The 22,143-nt window shown below is 38.8% G+C and overlaps 1 protein-coding gene across 3 annotated transcripts in view; it reads left to right on the forward strand.

The window, feature by feature from the left end:
* Positions 1-22,143, forward strand: part of TMEM131 (transmembrane protein 131) — a 251,291-nt gene that overhangs the window by 160,159 nt on the left and 68,989 nt on the right. For all 3 annotated transcript variants that reach the window (XM_032178667.2, XM_032178666.2, XM_032178668.2), the window contains 6 exons: positions 3,065-3,181; positions 5,404-5,526; positions 10,156-10,236; positions 12,386-12,536; positions 12,634-12,690; positions 13,886-13,947. In XM_032178667.2, the coding sequence (XP_032034558.1) occupies positions 3,065-3,181; positions 5,404-5,526; positions 10,156-10,236; positions 12,386-12,536; positions 12,634-12,690; positions 13,886-13,947 (591 nt within the window). The remainder of the gene's footprint in view (positions 1-3,064; positions 3,182-5,403; positions 5,527-10,155; positions 10,237-12,385; positions 12,537-12,633; positions 12,691-13,885; positions 13,948-22,143) is intronic.

Below are 22,143 nucleotides of genomic sequence, written 5' to 3' on the forward strand. Positions count from 1 at the left end.
TAGTGAAGGGTCCAAAACCAGACTCACACATACAAGGTCAACTGACTTTCAACAAAAATACAGTGGGATTTCAATGAAAAAAAATAGTTGTTTTCAACCAACAGTCCAGGAACCAATGAATAGCCATACACAAAACAAATCAAAACAATCCTCAATCCGTATCTCATACCATAAAGTGCAGTGGTGCAATGTCTGTTCACTGCAACCTGCGCCTCCCGGGTTCAAGCGACTCTCCTGCCTCAGCCCCCAGAGTAGCTGGGACTACAGGCACGCGCCACCACACCCAGCTGTTTTTTGTGTGTTTAGTAGAGGTGGGGTTTCACCATGTTGGCCAGGATGGTCTCATTCTGTTGACCTTGTGATCCGCCCACCTCGGCCTCCCAAAGTGCTGGGATTACAGGCGTGAGCCACCACGCCGGCCCTCTTTGCACTTCTAATACAGTGTTAGATAGCTGTCATAAGAGAGGGCATCCTTGCCTTGTTTTAAATTTTGGAGGAAAAGCATTCAATCATTCACCATTAAATGCTATGGTAGCTCCTAGGGCAGGAGTGTCCAATCTTTGCTTCCCTGGGGCACATTGGAAGAAGAGGAATTGTCTTGGGCCACACATAAAATACACTAATGATAGCTGATGAGCTTTAAAAAAAAAGGCACCAAAAAACTTAATGTTTTAAGAAAGTTTACAAATTTGTGTTGGGCCCAATTTAAGCTATCCTGGGCTGCATGCGGCCCATGGGCTGCAGGATGGACAAGCTTCTTTGGGGTTTTTGTAGGTGTTCTTTATAATACTGAGGGAGTTCTCTTCTATTGACTTAGTTTACTGAGATTTTAAATCATGAATTGATATTAAATTTTGTCAAATTATATGCTGCTATTGAGATGATCTTGTGCTTTTTCTTTAGTCTGTTAAGTAAATTACATTGATTTGATTTTTGAATGTTGAACTAGAATTGCATTTCTAGGATAAAAACTACTTGGTCGTGATGTGTTATCCATTTTGTATCTTGCCTCAATTCAGTGTGCCAGTACTTTGTAGAAAGTTGTGTTTCTATGTTTATGAAGGATATTGGCTTATAGTTTTCAAGTCTTTATGTGGTCCTGATTCAGGGTAATGCTGAATTAGGAATGTTCTCTCCTGTGTGTTGGAAAGTTTATGTAACGTAGGTATTCCTTCTTTCTTAAATGGTTGGTAGAGAATTCTTTTCCACGAGTGAAATCATTTAAGCTCGGGCTTTTCTTTGTGGGAAGATTTTAAACCACAAATTAAATTTTAACTGTGTGCACGACTATTTCAGTTTGAGTGAGCTTTGGCAGATTGTGTCAGATCTAGCCGACTGTCAACGAATGTGTCCATTTCTCCTAGCTGTTAAATTTGTGGGCATATAGTTGCTTGTAATACTCCTTTATCATTCTTTTTGTGTGTAAAGGGTATGCAATGATGTCCACATTTTAGTTCCTTATATTTTTGACTTCTCCCTTTTTGTCACAGTCACTCTCTGTAGAGTTTTATCCATTTTACAGACTTTTTAAGGCACCAGCTTCGGTTTTATTGATTTTTTTTGCTACTTTCTGTTTTCTATTTGATTAATTTTTGCTCTTTATTTTCCTTCCTTTTGCTTACTCTGGGTTTAATTTATTCTTTTTCTAGTGTCTCAAAACAGAAATGTAGATTATTGATGTGAAACATTTCTGTTCAAAATAAGCATGTAATGCTATAAATTTTCTTCCAAGTATTGCTTTACCTGCAGCCTACAGTTTTTAATATTGTGCTTTCATTTCCAATCAATTCAAAATATTTTATAATTTCTCTTGTTACTACTCATTTCACCCGTGGCTTATTTTAGAAGTATGTTGTTTAATTTCAGACTTTTTGAGGGTTTGCGGGATATCTTTCTGTTGCTAATTTCTGGCTCAGGTGTGAATAGCACCAGTGTCTACAGCTTCCAGGGCTTTTGTGCTCCCGTGCAAGTTCACACAATCAGCCTCTAGCAATGTGTAAACATGTTAGCTGCATTTCTAGCTGACACTCCTGTATGATAGCCTCATCTTCTTCCCTTCTCTGCCATGGGTGAGCCAGTATTCCTATTCCATCTGTCCTTGGAGGTGCTTGTCTTTTCTACAATTTCAGGCCAGTTGATAATCTCACTCTGTGATGAGTTCAAGAAAAGTTGTGAATTATTGTAATTATTCTTTTGTTGCACTACATTACTGTAATATAATGCAACAAAAGAATAATTACAATAATTCACAACTTGCAAATTATTCTTTTGTTGGTGGTAATGTAGGAGACATACTCTCTCTAGCTTTCTTCAGACTAAGGTGAAGCCAGAGTCTTACTACCATGTATTTTGAGCTATAATTTAGGTAGCATTTTAAGAGTTCTAGCCATAGAGGCAGAATGAATGATGGCTTTACATATTAAAATGCATTTTAAGGCTTTGTTTCAGGGCAGAACCACAATTTCAGTCTCCTGAACATGGGAGTAGCCCTATTGTTTTGTGGTAATAACATTTTATTTTACTAACTATAGTGACATTCTCAATCTGCAGAAAGTAACAGGAGTGAGTTCCTGCACATACGTTCACCCCTGCCTTCTTTCCTATTTAAGTTGCTGGGACATTTTTTTCCTTGTGTGGATGGAAGGCAGATTTCAGAAGGGTGAGGCCTGGGCTTATTCTTTGGACTAAAACAAGTCACTGCTTAGTAGTACAGTAGTATATCTATATGAAAAGCTCAGCCTCAACGCAACTCCTATCTGATTGCCTCATCATGGAACAGCCTGTAATTAGGTACTTCATGCCAGCCTAGTGATTGTTAAATGAACAGAATCCAGGAGACCATCTGTTGTACAAGGCTGTGGCTGGTAATTGACAAAGATATGTGACTGTAGACATTCAATATGGAAGACATCTTTTTAATTATTTTCCATTGCTAACTTAAAGCTTAAACTTTTAAAGGAAAAACTAGTTTATGGAAATTATTCTAAGATACTTGTTTAAGGAACTTGAGCTCTGTAATTTTTTTTCTTGTTACAAATTTAACTTTATTTATTTTCTGTTTCAGAAAATTCTTCCAGGAGGAAATACATCATTTGATGTAGTTTTTCTTGCAAGAGTAGTAGGAAATGTAGAAAATACTTTATTTATTAATACATCTAATCATGGGGTATTTACTTACCAGGTAAGAACCAGAATTACAACTTATTTTATACAATATAATCATTACCTCTGCCTTATCATATGACAGCCTTTTAAGAACTCAGGAACTCAAAGGATAATAGAAAATGTAGGAGTTTAGACTTAGAGCATTTTTATACTTACAGTGAATATCTCTATTCAATATCTCTATTCAAATCAGACTGAACAGATGATTTTAAAGCAACAGCTAAAGTGTTAATTTAAGATTGATTGACAAAAGAATAGTGAAAAAATATTTTCATACGTATAAAATTGTTTAATTTTTACTTTTACACACTTATGAAGCATACTTGATAATAGTGTCAAGATTAAAACATTCATGCCTACTTTCCTTTAGTAGGCATTTTTTGATAAACTTATTTTTACATAGAATTTTGGTTTAGGTCATTAAAGAAAGTTAATGTATATAGGAGTCATATAGTAAGTCTTTTTGTATATCAGCCATTATTCTGTTTGTGAATCAAGATTTTTATATGTCAAGATTATTAAGGCTGGGTATGGTAGCTCACACCTGTAATCCCAGCACTTTGAGAGGCCAAGGTGGGAGGATCACTTGAAGCCAGGAGTTCGAGACCAGCCTGGGCAACAAAGCAAGACCTCATCTCTACAAAAAACATTTTTATAAATTAACTGGGCACAGTGGTGAGCACTTGTAGTCTCAGCTACTCGGGAGGCTGATGTGGGAGGATCACTTGGGCCCAAGAGTTCAAGGCCACAGTGAACTATGATTACACCACTGTACTCCACCTTGGGTGACAGATCAAGACCACATCTCTAAAAGAAGAAAAACAAAGATTCTTAACAATAATTGCTCATATTTGTCCAGAAGTGTACTATACATGCCCTTCTGCCTATGTTATAGATACAGTTATTCTTGAAGTTTTAAAAGGTTAAATAATTTGCCCAAGTCATGCTATTAGTAAGTTGTTGAGGGGGACTCAGACTCATGTCTTTGTAAGTATAAAGACCATAATCTATACCACTGTGCTGTGCTGCCAATGGAACTTGAGTGTTAGCTCTGACACATTGCTTTACAGTTCCTGTCCTTTTTTTTTTTTTTTTAAAATTTCCTCCCCAGTACCCATTAACTCTGACACATCATATAAAGTAAGGGTCAGTCAGAGTCAGTGTTCCCTTTCAGTAAGGACCATGTCTTCTGCTTATGTATGGTGAGTAAATCTTTAGCAGTTGCTTAGTAGGCATTCAGTACGCTGTTGATGGTTGGTTCAGTAATTTTGAAGTGCTAGACAGATCTTACCCATTTAGCATGTACTTGTTGGGTAAATGAAAAGACTATCATAAAAATGAAGGTCATTGCCCCACGATGGCATCCCACAACAGACCTAGGTGATGGCAGCCAATCTGGACTATTGAGGGTCATGATCAGGTTGTTCTCAAGGTGACCCCAATGGCCAGCTGTCTTCTTTCTTTACCTCTTCACATCTAGTCTTTCACCAAGTCTTCCTCCTAAATATATCACCAGTCTGTTTACTTCCCTCCTCCTCACTACCACTGCTAGCTTCCAGGCCACTCTCACTGGATTACACGTTAGCTGTCTAAATGCCCTCCACTCTCCCCCAACACCGTCTGTTACTCACTCTGTAGCAGAGGGATTTTTTTAAAAAAATCTTTTTATTGGTATCCAGTCTGTCTCCAATACTATGATGTAAGTTTCATGAGACCCAGCACATTATCTATTTTTTTGCTGTTGAATTGTTCACTATTGTATATGTGCCTAGCACCTCCTAGACCCTTAATAAATAGCAATATATTAATAATATCATTTGAATTACAGGTTTACCCTGCTTAGTCAACCTAGGGCCATCCCATGTGGGAATGACCTGGGGCTGGGCTTGGTATTTGAGAGGTTTTCTGGGCCATAGATCCATCTTCTGATGGTTGGGGTCAGGAAATCTTTTGACTCCCTATTTTCTTCTTTTGTCTATTGCATGCCTTCTTGAAGGACTATTATTCAATTTCTAATATATTAAAGAAATCATTCTAAATTCACATACATAGTAGATCAAATATGTAGCCAAATCATTTATAGAAACGACATTTGTGGGTTTTTTTTTTTAAATAAAGGGATTGTTAATTTTTTATATATAAATTAGATTTGCCAGTTTCCCTAGATCAGTCAGTTATAACTAAAAATATTAATAATAAAAGCAACTAAAATTGCATTTTTTTCCTTCACTGAAACAGGTATTTGGTGTTGGAGTTCCAAATCCATATCGATTGAGGCCATTCCTTGGGGCCAGAGTCCCTGTGAATAGCAGTTTCTCACCTATAATAAACATCCACAATCCTCACAGTGAGCCTTTACAGGTGAGTTTATGATGGTGATTTTGAATAAGCTTCATTTTGGTGGGAATTAATGCTTAGCATGAAATTTCAGTTTGTTACAGTTTCCAAGACTATTTAAAATAATCAGGTTTTATAGATGTATTGAAGAGGGGTATTACTTTTAGTACAGCTTGCTACAGTCTGAATTTTGGAATACAGTAGTCTGGATTTTGAATTTTTTGAATCATTTTTAAAATGGCTGTGTCTTCTCTGGTGTTATAGTTTAGGCAGCTCTGCATTTAAAGAAGAGTTTTTAGCTACACAAGGCTGCTTTTTTTCTTGCCTGTAAACACTTTCTGGCCCAATATCCATGCTTTTTAAAACAATTCAAGTTTATTTCTGGAAATAATAAATTTTTGGTGATGGCAACCTAGAAGTTAAAATTCAGGGAAAGGGTAATATAGAATTATGATTAAAAGCAAACTTGTTCTTTATTTAAAAAATTCAGCTTATCTTACCTAATCTTCTAGCAGTAATTGTTTTCAAGTGTGAAATTCCTCCTCACTAGCTCCTTGTCTCTTTCACAGTGGAAGTGGCTAGTGTCATTCCTTCAGAGATTTTCTGAAATCTCTACCTTACATCCTAGGGACTTAGCTGTGTGACATGTGCAGCCTCTGTGGCTTCTAGTTGTGTTGTCTGTGTTAAAAGTAGATGTGAATGCTTTCTAGAATAGTCCAGGGTGCCAGAGTTCTTTTGGACCAACACTGCAGGACTTAAAGCAGCTTGAAAATGACTGGTGGAGGAAAAATACTATATTTTGTGGTAAGTATAGGGCTTTGGCAACTAAAATGGTTGTTGTCCCAGACCACCCTGGTATAACTGTTCATAAACAATGGAAGAGGAAATGAGGAAGAACCAGGGGAAATGTTCAGAGCCTGAATAGTGAAATGCTTAGAAATGATAAGTGAAAGCAGCACGAAAGAAATCTCTCCCCAACACTTGGCAACAACTGGGTGAAGATAGCCCCAGTTTTAATTTTTGTAGCTGGATATCTTCATCACAGAAGAACCTACTCTTATGTCCTGCTTTTCAGGTGGGAAGTATTCCCTCTTGTCCTCATCATCCTTCTGTTGTTTACGTCCTTTTGATACTTTAGGTAATGGTGTAGTTTCCCTGTTCTGGCTGTTATTACAAATCTATGTAGAAACTTCAGAAATTCTTGCTGCTTTCTTTCCTTTTTTTAAAAAAGACAGGGTCTCACGCTGTCACTCAAACTGGAGTGCAGTGGCACGGTCATGGTTCACTGCAGCCTTGAACTCCTGGCTTCAAGCAATCCTCCTGCCTTAGCTTCCCAAAGTGCTGAGATGACAGGCATGAGCCACTGTGCCTGACCTCTTACTCCATTAGACTCGGCTGCATGAGTTGCCCCACTGTGCCGCAGAAGGGCTGTTACAGAGCGCCCCAAGGGTGCTGCCTTATTGTGGTGGCCAGACCACAAGGATGGAGCTTGCAGGACTCAGCAGATGTTGGTCAGTCTACAATTGCCGGAGTCGCCTTACAGTCTGTACCTTTTCTCTTCAGCCTTTGGAGTTACCAAGCCCAGCACAGTGATCACTTCGAATTCAATTCATCTAGTCTTTTTCCAGTTAAAATATTTTAATTCAAGATTTACACAAGAGAGCGAATGAAACACCAAAGTTGCTCTCTTAGAACCAAATATAGATTGTTTACCTGGGAAGACACTCTTAACCTTGTAGTCCAGTGTTATTCTGTGTCACTAGTCTTGTCAATATTATAATAAGAAAATATTGTAAAGCGAGAAAATGCATATGGTTTGTTGATTATACAACATAAACACATGAGTATGTTCTCCTCAGGAAAAAAATGTTAACTATTCAAACATGAGTGAAGCAAAAACGTCCCTTTGAACTTCCTACTTCCCAGTCCAGCTGTCCAGCAGAACTTTCTGTGATATGGAATAGTTCTTTTCCTGCTTTGTCCAAAACAGTAGCCGCTAGCTACGTGTGACTGTTGAGCTCTTTAATTCAGCTAGGGTGGCCAAAATGTTATTTCAACTAGTTTAAATGTAAATAACCACATGTAGCTGATAGCTATTGCATAGACAGCACAGTTGCAGTCCAAGCCCTTCCTCATGGACACCACTTTTACCACCTTGTATGTATCATTCTAGACCTTTCTCTTGTGCATGCATGTATGTGGGCACAGAAACATTTATTGTGGGAATTTGTTTACACATAATATATTCTGTATATAATGTTTGGCTTCCTTTTTTTCCTAAACTATACTAAATTAGAACAAATAGCACTGGACTAAAAATAAAGAATGTGTCAGGTTCCTAGTTTTAGTGTAATTATTTGTTTGACTTTGTAATTTAGACTTTTTCTGTCTCTATTTCTTTATTCATTTTCTCTCTTATCAGTAGGTGACTTTTTAATCTTCCGGGGTTTTTTTTGGTTGGTTGGTTGGTTGGTTGGTTGGTTGGTTGGTTGGTTGGTTTTCCAGACACCAGGCTGGAGTGCAGTGGTGCCATCTTGGCTTACTGTAGTCTTGACCTCCCAGGCCCAACCAATCCTTTCACCTCAGTCTCCTGAGTAGTTGGGACTACAGGTGCACGCCACCACACCTGGCTAATGTTTTTTATTTTTTTATAGAGACAGACTCTCACTGTGTTGCCTAGGCTGGCCTACAACTCCTGGGCTCAAGTGATCCCTGCTACCTTGGCCTCCCAAAGTGCCGGGATTACAGGCATGAGCCACTGAGTCCGGTCTAATCTGTTTTCAAGCATTGTTATGCTTGTTTGCTTGATACCTGGAAAGATTAATGAAATAATGTGTGATGTTTTCTGGTTTTCCAGAAAAAGTTCTATAGTCATCCTATCATTTAAGGTGCTATTATTATTAACACAATAAGCACTATAGATGAGCACTGTAATAAATCAGGAGGCAAGTGATAATACACAAAGAAAATCTATAGCTTATCAGTCTTTGGTAAATGCATTACTTTTACAGCAGCAACCCCCCGGCCCCCGCCAAAAAACAACAACAACAAAAAAACCCTTTAAGGGTCCAGGCGCGGTGGCTCATGCCTGTAATCCCAGCACTTTGGGAGGCCGAGGTGGGTGGATGACGAGGTCAGGAGTTCAAGGCCAGCCTGACCAACATGGTGAAACCCCATCTCTACGAAAAATATAAAAATTAGCTGGGCGTGGAGGCATATGCCTGTAATCCCAGCTACTCGGGAGGCTGAGGCAGGAGAATCGCTTGAACCCAGGAGGCGGAGGTTGCAGTGAGCCAAGATCGCACCACTGCACTCCAGCCTGGGCGACAGGGCAAGACTCCGTCTCAAAAAAAAAAAAAAAAAAAAAACCTTTAAGCTTAAGAATTGCCATTTTTCTTGCTTTGTCCTTTTTTATTCACTCCTGGAGGACTTCTCGTGATGAAACAAGTGAACGTTTTCCACCCATTCTCATACTTCACCCCAAATTTAATTGAATTAAGTGTATTTTTTTCTTTTTAAGAGCTAGGGTTAGCTTACCTTTAAAGGAAGTTCTGCTGCCTTGTAACCCATTTTGCGTACATATATTTACCCAAAAGAAAGGAAAGCAGATGACCACACCAAGCCTTGTACTCAGTATCCACAGCAGCTTTCTCTCTAATGGCCAGACACTGGAAACAACTCAAATGTCCCATCAGTGTGTGGATTGAAAAACTGCAGTATAGTCATCAAATAGAAGTGAACTATTAATGCATAAACAAAGTGGTAGACCTCAGAATAACTGCACTGAGCAAAAGAAGCCAGACACAAGAGTATATATTGTATTATTCCATCTGGATAAAACTCCAGAAAATATGAGCTAGTCTGAGGTGGTGGAGAGCAGATCAGTGGTTGCCTAGAAATAGGAGGGGACAGAGAAGGATGGATGGATTGCACAAGACATGAGGAAGCTTTTGGGGATAATGGATGTATTTAATATCTTAATTACAGTGATGGTTTTATGCCCGAACACATACGTCAGGATTCATCAGGTTGTATACTTTAAATATGTATTATTTATTTTACATAAATGATAACTCAGTAAAGCTGTTTAAAAAAAATAAGCTTAGGCATAAGCCACAGAAATATTTTTGCTACCAGTAGAAACCACATATTTTCACATTCCATTAGAGTTGTTTTGTATATATCTCAAAATAATATTTTTACTCTTCACCATTTCACAATTATGGTAGTTATTTGATCCACTGCTGGATCTTGTTATAAATGTATGGATAAAGAAGCACTTTGTGTTACTATAAGAAATACAAAATTTATGTTTCCAAAACTTGGTAATTTTTGTAAATGATTCCCTTTGGAAAAAAGAAAAATAAGTATCCCGTTACTTTCTAAAATCTAGTCTCTGGAACAACTATTATACTTTCATTGTTTCTAAGTTAAATTTTCAAAGTTACCTTATTTTAATTAAAAATACAACTATTGCTTACACATACAGAGCACTGAATTTAGTGATATTATACATATCCTATGTTTATATCTTTAAATGTTTTTAAATTTTTTGTGATAAACAGGATGTCAGAATTATTTCTGTGTAATAGCAAATCACCTGCTTTGAGAATATGACTTTGAACGTAGCCATCATGTGCTCTTTTTCCCCAGGTTGTAGAAATGTACTCTAGTGGAGGAGACCTTCACCTGGAACTCCCAACGGGTCAACAAGGAGGTACCAGAAAACTGTGGGTGAGTTGTAACCTAGTTTTCTCTCGTGTGTGCTCCCATGAAACTGATTATTCTTAAATTAGAAAATACTTAACTCCTTAATAGGCTTAACAAATATAGATGACTTCTCTTTAATCATTGTCTTAATGTTAATTTGTGTCAAGTATATATGAAAATTAGAGGAGGAAAGAATATAAGTAGTAATTTTTGGAAAGGGCAGTGAATAAAATTGGTGGGAGTTCTACCCCACTACATGGAAAGAAAGTAACTTCAGCTATTCTTTCTCAGAATTATATGGGTAAAGTTGTCTCTGAGTCTGATAATTTATGATGTGCTTTACACATAAAAAATGTAAATGATTAAAAAAATGTAGGAAGGATTCATTATGTTTTTGTTTTGTTTTTGAAGGTAAGTAATTGAATGTTCAGATTCACCATTGGTAAAGGAGATGGCATTTGCAGAGAGAACCTAGTTAAGTGCCTGCGATGACTTAGAAAAATTTTAATTCTTGAAGGTGATCTATGTTCACCTTCAATATTGTTGAATATTTAACAGTATTAACCAAATTAAAGAATATGTAAAAGAACCTTATTTGTAAAGGTTCTTGCCATTTGAGAGTTTTAAAAATGTTTACCATGCTTTAATCCAAGACGGAGAAGGCAATTGTGGTCAATTGAGTTCCATACCCAGCTCACTCAGATCACTGCTCATCTGTAATGGAGGAACACAAATTTTACAACTAGGAATAAGATTTGAGGACCAGAGTTTCTTTATTAACTGCTGTTACACACACACACAGCCTCTTGATTCTGTCTTCTGACCAGTCTTGACCACAGAAGAGATGTGGAGATTACATTTTTAGAATGTTAATATGAACATCTAGAAACAAATTTATCAGCCAGTAATTTGGTTAATTCCCAGAATATAGAAACACACTAGCAAAAAGAAATATGCAACGGACAGTTCATTTATATCCTTTCACAAAAATGTTTCACGTTGAAATTACGGTGTTTGAGGGAAAAATCATCTGTAAAACAATGCTTCAGAGGATTAAATTCAGCCTATTAAATCTGTATATATTATTCTAGACAGAACTAAGAACTTCCTGTGAAACATAATTGGTATCTAATAAATAAACGTAAGAGAATTCAGATTTTTAAATAGTCAAGAATGATAATGATAACAGAGAATAGCATAATGTTTTTATAGTCCTAGTGGCTGCAAAAAAAGATACAGTAGTTCTTATTCCTACAAACCTAGACTGAGAAAAAAGCCAATGGGCTGTGACCTCACCTCCAGCCTATTTCGGTGTATATGAGAAAACCCCAGAGACCAAGTCAACTGCCTAGAGTTGGGGAGTGGATGGTCCATCCCTCCAATCCTAGGAGGGTTCCAGTCACCTGTTTTCTACTTTGGGACTAAAAAAGAGAGTAGGGATAAGTGAAGGCCACTAAGCTGTAGAACACAGGAATCTCCTAAAATATGCTGAAAGGTTTGTGCAGAGAAGAAATTCCAGCAGTCCCAGGGAGCCATATTGTTCTAAAACCAGGAAAGAGATTACTCCTGAAAATTTTTTTTCCAGTAAGTCTTCCTTTTAGTATATAAATGTTCTCTCATTACGGGACTGAAAATGTACGCTGTCTTACATGAATGCAGTTGGTAAACTGTGGGTTTACTTGAGAAGCTTTGCATTGTTAGGTTTTCCATGAAAGAGCAGTGTAAGCCCTGCTGGTTATCATTTATGGAGGTTCTTGTGGACTTCTAGAAAAGTGTTTTCCTCTGATGGTGACATTTCTGTTGGTTAAATTTCAAGACTGAGTTATATACCCAAACACCAACTAGCATGTTAAAAAATAACTGATTTCGTAGATTAGTTTTACCTTTTAATGGTGATTTTGTAACTGACAATTTGTTTTCAGATCATTTAACTTCTTTTACTTTACCTACCTTACATTTCATATTTCATTAATTCTAAACAGCACATTTTTCACATTTTAAAGTTCTCCAGAAATGGAGTTTGTGTTACCTATTGGTTGAATTAGCAATGCATTTTTTATTAATAGGTATATAAAATACTAATCTTTCAGTCAGTGTCATCCAGTTCAATAAAATATGGTGGTTTTGCTACATTACAAAAGCTGTGCTACATTATGGTCTGTTAACTTGTCAGGAAATTCCTCCTTATGAAACCAAGGGAGTGATGAGAGCCAGTTTTTCATCTAGAGAAGCAGATAATCACACAGCCTTCATAAGAATAAAGACTAATGCTTCAGACAGCACAGAGTTTATCATCCTTCCTGTTGAGGTTGAAGTTACAACAGGTTAGTGGAAAACTGATGAAATCAAAAGTTGTTTTGTTTTCAGTATAGCTTGCTCTGGCAAAGTGAACAATAATTGTTGACTTTTCTTTTTTCCAAGCTCCTGGAATTTATTCCTCAACTGAAATGTTAGATTTTGGTACACTAAGAACACAAGGTAAAAAAAAAAATCTTTTAAAAGAGTCTTTATAGTTTTTTTTTTTTAATCCCTGTATTCAGTGCTGAATGGCTCTACTATGTAATTCAGCTTTAAACATTATTTCTCAGTGGGTTGCATGATCTTGTACAAATCCCCTTTTCAGACTCAGCGCCTTTACAGGTTTATACCCCATTCCGCTGAGGGGTGGGGTGGCATTGCTTAACAGGTTGGAAAACAAGGCCATGGGATAATTTAAGTCATCTAAATGGAAGATTGAGGCAGAAAGTAGTTTTCTAGTTTCTTAATCCAGTTGCTCGTCGATTCAGTTATGCTGAATCTTGATTTTTACTTCTGGATTTTGTTTAGATATGAGTTATTAAATTACATTTTGACAAAATGTTAAAAGTTTGTTGCAGCTGTTCAGAAAACGTAATTCTAAAATTAAAAACAACTAAGTAAAGGTTTTTACTAAGGAAAAACTAAGAGCACTTGTAATTTGGGATGTATATGGACTATATATAATATATAGTTAAGATTGAAGACCACGTGTTTAAAAATTAGATTTGCTTTTAATGTATTTTTACATTGTAAATTATTAATTTGCTTCATTATGTTTTGCTGGAAAGCTAAAAGATTAATAATGTCTGAGTTCACAAAAAAATAATATTTGGGGGGCTGGGCATAATGGCTCATGCCTATAATCTCAGCACTTTGGGAGGTGGAGGCAGGCAGGGCACTTGAGGCCAGGAGTTCAAGACCAGCCTGGCCAACATGACGAGACCCCATCTATACTAAAAAAAATACAAAAGTCTGCTGGGCATGGTGGTACATGCCTGTAATCCCAGCTAGTCAGGAGGCTGAGGTGGGAGGATCACTTGAACCCAGGAGGCTGAGGTTGCAGTGAGCCAAGAATGCCCCCACTGTACTCCAGCCTGGGTGACAGAGCAAGATTCTGTCTCATTTAAAAAAAAAAAAAAAAAAAAGTATATATTTTGGGGTTTTCAAAAATCTGGTTTAAGAGGGAACAATTCTTATAATACACAATGTCCTTATGAGTAAAGCAATTACCACCTAATGTTTCTTTTTATTAATGTTATTGTCATTGTATTTCACAAATTGATAGCTTCAATTTGATATCTTATAAGGTAAAGATTCTAACTTGGCTAAAAAGCACACCTTTTTAAGAAATATTTCTTTTCCTCAATTTTAACAGATCTACCAAAAGTTTTAAACCTTCATTTACTAAATTCAGGAACAAAAGATGTACCAATAACAGTAAGTTTTTACTTCTTTTTTTTTTCCTTATTTATATATTCTTTGTTTTTAAATGTATGACAAAGTTAAAAATAATTAAACCCTTACTCTAAAATAATTCTATTTTATGATGACCTGGTGACACTTTGGTTCTAAGTGTGATGTGAGAAACCTGTTCTGCCCCAGCCACCCAGATTTTAAGGATGAAAGGGAAATAGGTAATCTTTTCAAAGTAAGTTTGAACCAAAGTTCATGAGTTTTTTTATACAGGCACAGTCATATAAAAGGCCTGTTCTGATAAATCCTGAAATCTGTGGGCCATGTGGAAAGAAAAACAGGTTGTAAGGATTTCATCAGATTTGGTTGTGGAGTTAAGGTATGGGCAGGAAAGAGGAAAAAGAGTCAGATGAATTGGGAAGAAAATAAGCAAAAAAAAAAAATGTTGTAGGTAGTGGTAAAGTGCTCTTAACACTTGTCACAGGCTCCCTAACTAGCAGTTATTGAGTTACCTTAGACAGCACATTATAAACTAAGGCCCTCTCTCCCTCACACATACATACAGAGTAAGTAACTTTTAGGCCATATGGGATTGAGGTGCCATTAGATAGTTTTAGGAAAAAAAGGGATATCTAAGTTTTGCCTTGGCCCACAATGTCTCTCCCTGATGAGGTCCCCAAGATATATACATATGTAATCATTATAAAGGAAAATAGAACATTTTTATTATAATTTGTGCTGATGCCAGAAACTTAACTTCAGTGAACTGACAAAATGAGATATAGATTATGTGGGCTTGAGATTTAAGGGACCTTTGTCCATCGATGGCCATACCCAGATTTTATCACCAGCTGGTGGAGTAGACCAAAGAGAGAAGAATATACAAACCCCAGCGAGGAAGCAAGAGATGATCTTCCCAGGTAACCACATTCTGATGCGCAGTGACCTTCCTCACTAGTGGGACCGGGATGCAGGCAGTGTCCTCATATCTGACCTAGCATTTCTCCTAATGTGATTTGGGGATTTGATGGGAAAGTGCCTTTACTTAGCGCAAGCAAACCAGCCTAACTCTTTACATACAATAAATGGACTGAAACAAGTATCTTTTTCAATAAACATGTTACAGAAAAATGAAATTGGCAATTAACCCTAAGAATGTGAATGAAGAACTAGTGTTCAGTTCACTTATGACATGGAATTAAATAGGCCCATGTTTGTCCTTTTTCTTATTTACTAAGGAGTTTTAGGATATATTGTAAGTGAACATTTTTGCTCTTACTGGGTCAGGCACTATGCTAGTACTGTTATGTAATAAATGTATTACTTAATACCTATATGGTGCAGTGGTCCTAGTTTTCTAAATAGGAAAACTGAGTTAGAGCTGCCTTTTTTTTTTTTTTGGAAGTGACTTACACAACTATAAAAAAAATGCAAAAATAGGCCAGGCGTGGTGGCCTCATGCCTGTAATCCCAGCACTTTGGGAGGCTGAGGCGGGTGGATCACTTGAAGTCAGGAGTTCAAGACCAGCCTGGCCAACATGGCGAAACCCTGTCACTACTAAAAATACAAAAATTAGCTGGGCATGGTGGCACGTGCCTGTAGTGCCAGCTACTCATGCTGAAGCAGGAGAATTGCCTGAACCTCAGAGGTGGAGGCTGCAGTGAGCCAAGATCACGCCGCTGTACTTCCAGCCTGGGCAACAGACTGAGACTGTCTCAAAAAAAAAAAAAAAAAAAAAGGTATATGAAACATAAAAGTATATTATACAGTGCCACTTAGCAATCACATCTTTATGAATATATCATTTTAATTGCATAGTCAATATTTCTGTTAAAAGCCTATATATCTATTAATATAATACCTCTGTACCTACCTATGTGTGTATCTTTTATAATATCCAAAGCCCAAACTCTGCCAGTGTTTTGGTAGTTATCTCTTATTTCTGCCTTCATTCACCCATTCAATAAATATTTAATGAACATCAACTATATGCCAGCTGCTATGCTGACTGAGAATACAGCAGTGAATCAGACCACTGGGGTTCCCTACCACATCGAGCTCACTGTTAATCAGGGCTCTCTGAAACTGTGGGAGATATTTAGATTTTATTCTAAGTGTAATGGGAAATTATTACAGGATTTTAAACAAGAGAGTGACATCATCTGATTTATGTGTTGTAAAAGGTCACTGTAGCTACTTTGTGGAGAGTGAACTTAACAGACATGGAAGGGCAGAAAGCAAAGGAGACCACTTGGGATCTGATTTAGCAATCAGCCTGAGAAATGATGGTGGCTTAGACTTCCCACCTTATCAGCTATGGGGCAAGCCCACCTACCGTGGAAACTGAGTTTTCAGAGCTCTTCTTAAGGTTTTCCTTGTGTGTTTCAGCATTTTCTGCATAATTCACCAGGCTTAGAGACTGATAGATATTTAGAAGGGTTCTTGTCTCCTTCTATTTCACAAACATAGAATTTTCAGGATATGCTAAGCAGTGTGAGAAGCTGGAGATTTTTTTTTCTTAATTCCCCTTCAGGGAATTCATTCTCTTTCTAAATATAGGATTACTAAAGCAAGCAATCCCAAATATAAGTTCCTCACCTGCTAACAGACAGGATGCCCAGGTCCAAACTCTCCTAATATGTCTATAATGCAACTTTGAGAAAATGGCTTTCCTCAGCATTTACAAAACATTAGTGCTATATAAATGATGGAGTAAGTTTGTCTGAGATGCCTTCAGAGGAATGTTTGCATGAGGTTTCCCTTGGTAATTGACAAATTGGAATCATAGTATCAGCTTAACATATGCTTTAGTGAATTTGTACACAAATTATTAGAAATACAATGTTAAATGCTGAAAGGTTATTTTCCTTATTTGCTCAAGTGCTTTTATAAGCAGTTTTAGAATGTTCCGGACCCTTGAATTTTACTTGAGGGTTACTGAGCATTAGTTGGGTCTGAATGTTGTGAGAAAAGCCTAGAACTATATTTAGAACATATGCAAGCTTGTGAGCTGCCTTTCCTGAGAAACTTGCAATAGTTTTATACTTCTTGATTATCTTTGAGTTAGCAATAGTCACTAATGTAAAACAGGTTGTATAAATATGCTTACTACAAGGTGATGATTGTGTATTAGTTCTCATTTAAAGCCACCAGAATGGGCCAGCTACTTAAGTGTTTTGTCTTGGGTTTGTTTGTTTGCTTTTTGTTTCCCTGGAAAATGGGTTTTAACAATTTGGGTTTGTTTCTTTTTACTGATAATGAGTGAAGAATTCAGACCATTTGTATAAAACATGAGTTTTCAGTTGAATATTTCTTTGTTATTACTGCAACATATTTTAAGGTAGCAATACTAATGGAAAGTTTTTATCTGGTAAGGAAAATCTTAAAGTGGTGTGTTTCATATGAAAAAAATTTCATCAACTATTTTAAGTTCTTACTACTTACAGTGACTATATTTTAACAAACATCCTTACTTAGCTATTTCTGGCTTGGTGTTGTACAGGCTGGTAACACTCAAAAAATGTTGTGCTTGTTGTTGATGAACTCCCACTTCTAGCCTTTAAGCATATTGAAAAATGGTCAGGCCTTCATGGTGTGTCCGGAGTTGGTTCCTTCTGGTGGGTTCTTGGTCTCGCTGACTTCAAGAATGAAGCCACGGACCTTCGTGGTGAGTGTTACAGCTCTTAAAGGTGGTGTGGACCCAAAGAGTGAGCAGCAGCAAGATTTATTAAGAGTGAAAGAACAACGCTTCCACAGCGTGGAAAGGGACCTGAGTGGGTTGCCTCTGCTGGCTCGGGTGGCCAGCTTTTATTCCCTTATTTGGCCCCGCCCATGTCCTGCTGATTGTTCCATTTTACAGAGTGCTGATTGGTCCATTTTACAGAGTGCCGATTGGTGTGTTTACAATCCTTTAGCTAGACACAGAGTGCTGACTGGTGCATTTTTACAGAGTGCTGATTAGTGCATATACAATCCTTTAGCTAGACACAGAGTGCTGATTGGTGCATTTTTACCAAGTGCTGATTGGTGCATTTACAATCCTTTAGCTAGATACAGAGCACTGATTGGTGCATTTTTACAGATTGCTGATTGGTGCATTTACAATCCTTCAGCTAGACACAGAGCACTGATTGGTGTGTTTACAGTCCTCTAGCTAGACAGAAAAGTTCTCCAAGTCCCCACTCGACCCAGGAAGTCTAGCTGGCTTCACCTCTCAATCCCCTCTAAATAGGACACCCCAGCTGCTGCTGGGAATTGGGCGATGACCATTTTAGCTACTTCCTACTGGATAGGGGCAAAGAAGGGACCCTGCAGTGGTAGTGTCCTCCAGAGGGGAACTCTCTAGGCCAGTCAAGGGGCCAGTGGGTCGATCCAGGGGTCCTCGGTAGAAGTTGTTAGTTGAGCTTATTTGGGGTTCCATTTGTAAGACCATCTGTAGCTTGATGGCCTCGATCCTAGAGGAAACAAATTTGTCAAGGAGATTAAAAATACAGGCCCAAAGGCGAGTAATAGCAAGATGGCTGTCACAGGACCTAGAAAGGCAAGAAGCCATGTCGCCCAACTCTAGAGGTTGGTATAAGAGTTTGAAAGGCATTGAAAGAGTTTGAAAGGCGTTGTCTGATTTCAGAAGCCTTTTCCTGTAAACGCTGTACTATCCCTGACTGGTTAGTGTAAAAAAAACACTCTTCTCCTAAGAAGGTGCAAAGTCCTCCTTTCTCAGCAGTGAAGAGGTCTAGGCCTCAGCGGTTTTGGAGAGTCACTGCTGCCAAAGAGTCTATTTGGGATTGTAGAGTAAGGATAGATTTCATTATTCCTTGCAAACTGTCTGAGAAATCCTTTGAGAGTTTGTGGTAGTAGGCTTATGATGTAGATAAACCTGCTGTTCTGGTTTCTGTAGCAGTGGCCATCTCTAACCCTATAAGTAGGGGGATTAGTTGTGTGGCCCTGTGCTGAGACACTTTAGCTTTGAGGGGCACTGATAGGGTCTGATTTCTGTAAGATCAGAAGTTAGGATAATACATGTTACACTGTTAACTTTTAGCAAACTTTACTTTTGTTGAAAACCTTAAGTTTGGGATTTTAATTTTTTTTTTTTTTTTTTTTTTTTTTTTTTTGCTTATTACTTACTGAATACCCATTGTGTCTTTTTCCCTTAATCACTTGGGAGGAACCGTCTATCGTCCTGTCCTGAAGGGAGTTCCTCCTAGGTCTGGTCGGAACTTTGTATAGTAATTAAGATTTAGATCACCTGTTAGGAAACCTGCTGGGTTAAGGATTTTTGATAGGAAGAGTACTGGTTGTCAGTGGCCTCAGTGCTTTCGGGCTATGTCCTTGTTTACACGGACAGCAAGGTGGTATTAGAGTGTTATAGGGTTACAGAGAAGACCTTCAGTTATCAATTATAGGTTTTAAATTTACCCTGGCTTTTAAAGGAATAGGGTACACTTTTTTCTTTACTACTTCCGTTTCATTTTCTCTTTGACTTCTTTTTTGTCTCTTTTTCTCTTTCTGACTCCCTCTTTGTCTCTTCCCCTCTCTCTCTCTCTCTCTTTTCTCTCTGACTCCCTCTGTGTCTCTCTCTTCCTCTCTGTCTCTCTGACTTTCTCTCATGCAGAATGGGCATGTAGGATTAGATAAGCATACTTGCTAGCTGTATACACACATTTATTCTTTTTCCCTTTCCCAGTTTTAAGGCTCAGGTAAGTGCCACTAGTTCTGCTAACTGGGTGCTGCTCCCTGGGAGAAGAGGCTTACTTTCAAGTACGGTTGCATCACTAACTATGGCATAACCTGCCCTTCATATCCCATTTTCCACAGAATAACTTTCATCAGTATATAGGTTAAGTTCAGGATTAGTTAAGGGGACTTCTAAGAGATCATCTCAGGTGGCATAAATCTGGACTATAATTTGTTGGCAGTCATGCTCAATTGGTTCCCCATCCTCTGGGAGAAAAGTGGCAGGGCTGAGGGCCACATACGTACGTATTTGAAGCACCGGTCGCTCAAGAAGTAGCACCTGCTATCTAAGTAGGCGGTTGTCTGATAGCCATAAACTTCCTTTGGCACCTAGTATGCCATTTACATCATGAGTAGTCCAGACAGTGAGATCCTTTCCTTGTATTATTTTGATAGCCTCTGACACTAAGATGGCCACTGCTGCAACTACCCTTAAACAGTGAGGCCAGCCTTTTGCTACTACATCAATTTTCTTACTTACATATGCCGCTGGTTGTGGGGTTGTCCCACAAGTCTGAGTAAGGACTCTAAGAGCTATCCCTGCTCTCTCTGTGACGTACAAAGAGAAGTGTTGTCCTGTGAGAAGGCTTAAAGCTGGAGCTTGTACTAGGGCCTGCTTTAAGGTTTTGAAGGCTGTTTCTGCCTGTGGTTCCCATTCTACTAGATGAGTATTTGCCCTCTGGGTCTGCTTGATTAGAGTATACAGTGGTCTGGCCATCTCACTGTATCCGGGGATCCATAGTCAACAAAAGCTGGTGATTCCAAGGAACCCCTGTAACTGTTTTAACGTCCTAGGGTGAGGATAAGCCAGTATAGGCTGTATTCGTTCCTTGCTGAGGGCCCTGGTCCCTCTGGCTAAGATTAGGCCTAGATATTTGACCTGCTGTAAGCAAAGCTGGGCCTTCGACCTAGACGCCTTGTACCCTTGATTAGCTAGAAAGTTTTAGAGATCTAGAGTAGCCTGCTGGCATGAGGCTTCCGAACTGGTAGCCAAAAGTAAGTCATCCACATACTGAAGGACCAGAGTGCCTGGACTTGAGAAGTGGCCTAGATCATGGGCCAGTGCCTGACCAAACAGATGAGGGCTATCCCTAAACCCTTGGCGCAAGACCATCCACATAAGTTGGGACATGTGGTCTGTGGGATCCTCAAAGACAAACTGGGAGTCAGAGTGCGGGGGAATACAGAAGAAGACATCCTTGAGGTCCAGAACAGTGAACCATTCTGCTTTCTCTGGTATTTGAGAGAGCAGGTTATAGGGGTTGGGTACAACTGGATATAGAGGAATTACTGCCTCATTGATGAGTCTAAGATCTTGCACTAGTCTCCACTGACCATTCAGCTTTTGTACTCCTAGAATTGGGGTGTTGCAGGGACTGCTGCATTTCCTTACTAAGCCTTGAGCTTTTAAATGTTTAACAATATCCTGTAATCCTTTATGAGCTTCAGGCCTTAAGGGATATTGCCTTTGATAAGGAAAAGTGGTGGAGTCTTTTAGCCTGATTTGGACTGGGTGGGCATTTTTTGCCCTTCCAAATTGTCCTTCCAATGCCAAGACTTGAGGGTTGATTCCCTCCTCAGGTAGGGGACAACAAATGGGTAACTTGTTCCCCATATTCATGTAGATAATAGCTCCAGCTTTGGCTAATATATCTCTCCCTAATAAGGGTGTGGGACTTTCAGGCATAAGGAGAAAGGCATGTGAAAAGAACAAAGTCTCCCAATTACAACTGAGGAGGTGGGAGAAATACCTGGTTACAGGCTGTCCCAGGATTCCTCGGATGGTAACGGACCTTGAGGACTGTCGTCCAGGACAGGAGATTAACACTGAGAAGGCTGCACCAGTGTCCAGGAGGAAGTCAATTTCCTGGCCTTCAGTGGTTAAACATACCCAGGGCTCAGTGAGGGTGATGACATGAGCTGGTGCTTGCCCCAGGCACCCTCACTCCTGCTGTTGGGTCATCTGGTTGGGGGCTTCTGGCCCAGAGAACCTTTGCCCTCTGGGGCAGTGTGCCTTCCAGTGATTGCCTCAGCATAGTGGACATGGGTGAGGGGATGGCTTATTTTTTGTTGGACAATCTTTTTTAAAATGTCCTTGTAAGCCACATTGATAACAAGCCCTACGAGGTGATGAGCCTGCTCCTTTTTCTTTCCTCTCTTAACCACCAAGGTTTGTTTGAGGGCCATGACTAAGGCTGTGGCCTTTCTCTGATCTCACTTTTCCTTTTGGGCCTGTTCCTCTTGGTCCCTATTATAGAACACCGAGGTTGCCAGGTTTAATAATGCCTCCAGATTTTGTTCAGGGTCCAGGGCTTGCTTTTGGAGCATCCTCCTGTTATCTGCGGCTGATTGGGTAATAAACTCATCTTTTAGGATCAATTGACCCTCAAGGGAGTTGGGCGACAGGAGAGTATATTTCCTTAAGACCTCCCGTAGCCACTCGAGAAAGGCAGAAGGATTTTCTTCCTTTCCCTGAGTTGTGG

This window comes from Hylobates moloch, unplaced genomic scaffold (assembly GCF_009828535.3).
Source record: "Hylobates moloch isolate HMO894 unplaced genomic scaffold, HMol_V3 SCAFFOLD_15, whole genome shotgun sequence".
In the NCBI taxonomy this organism is placed as follows: Eukaryota; Metazoa; Chordata; class Mammalia; order Primates; family Hylobatidae; genus Hylobates; species Hylobates moloch.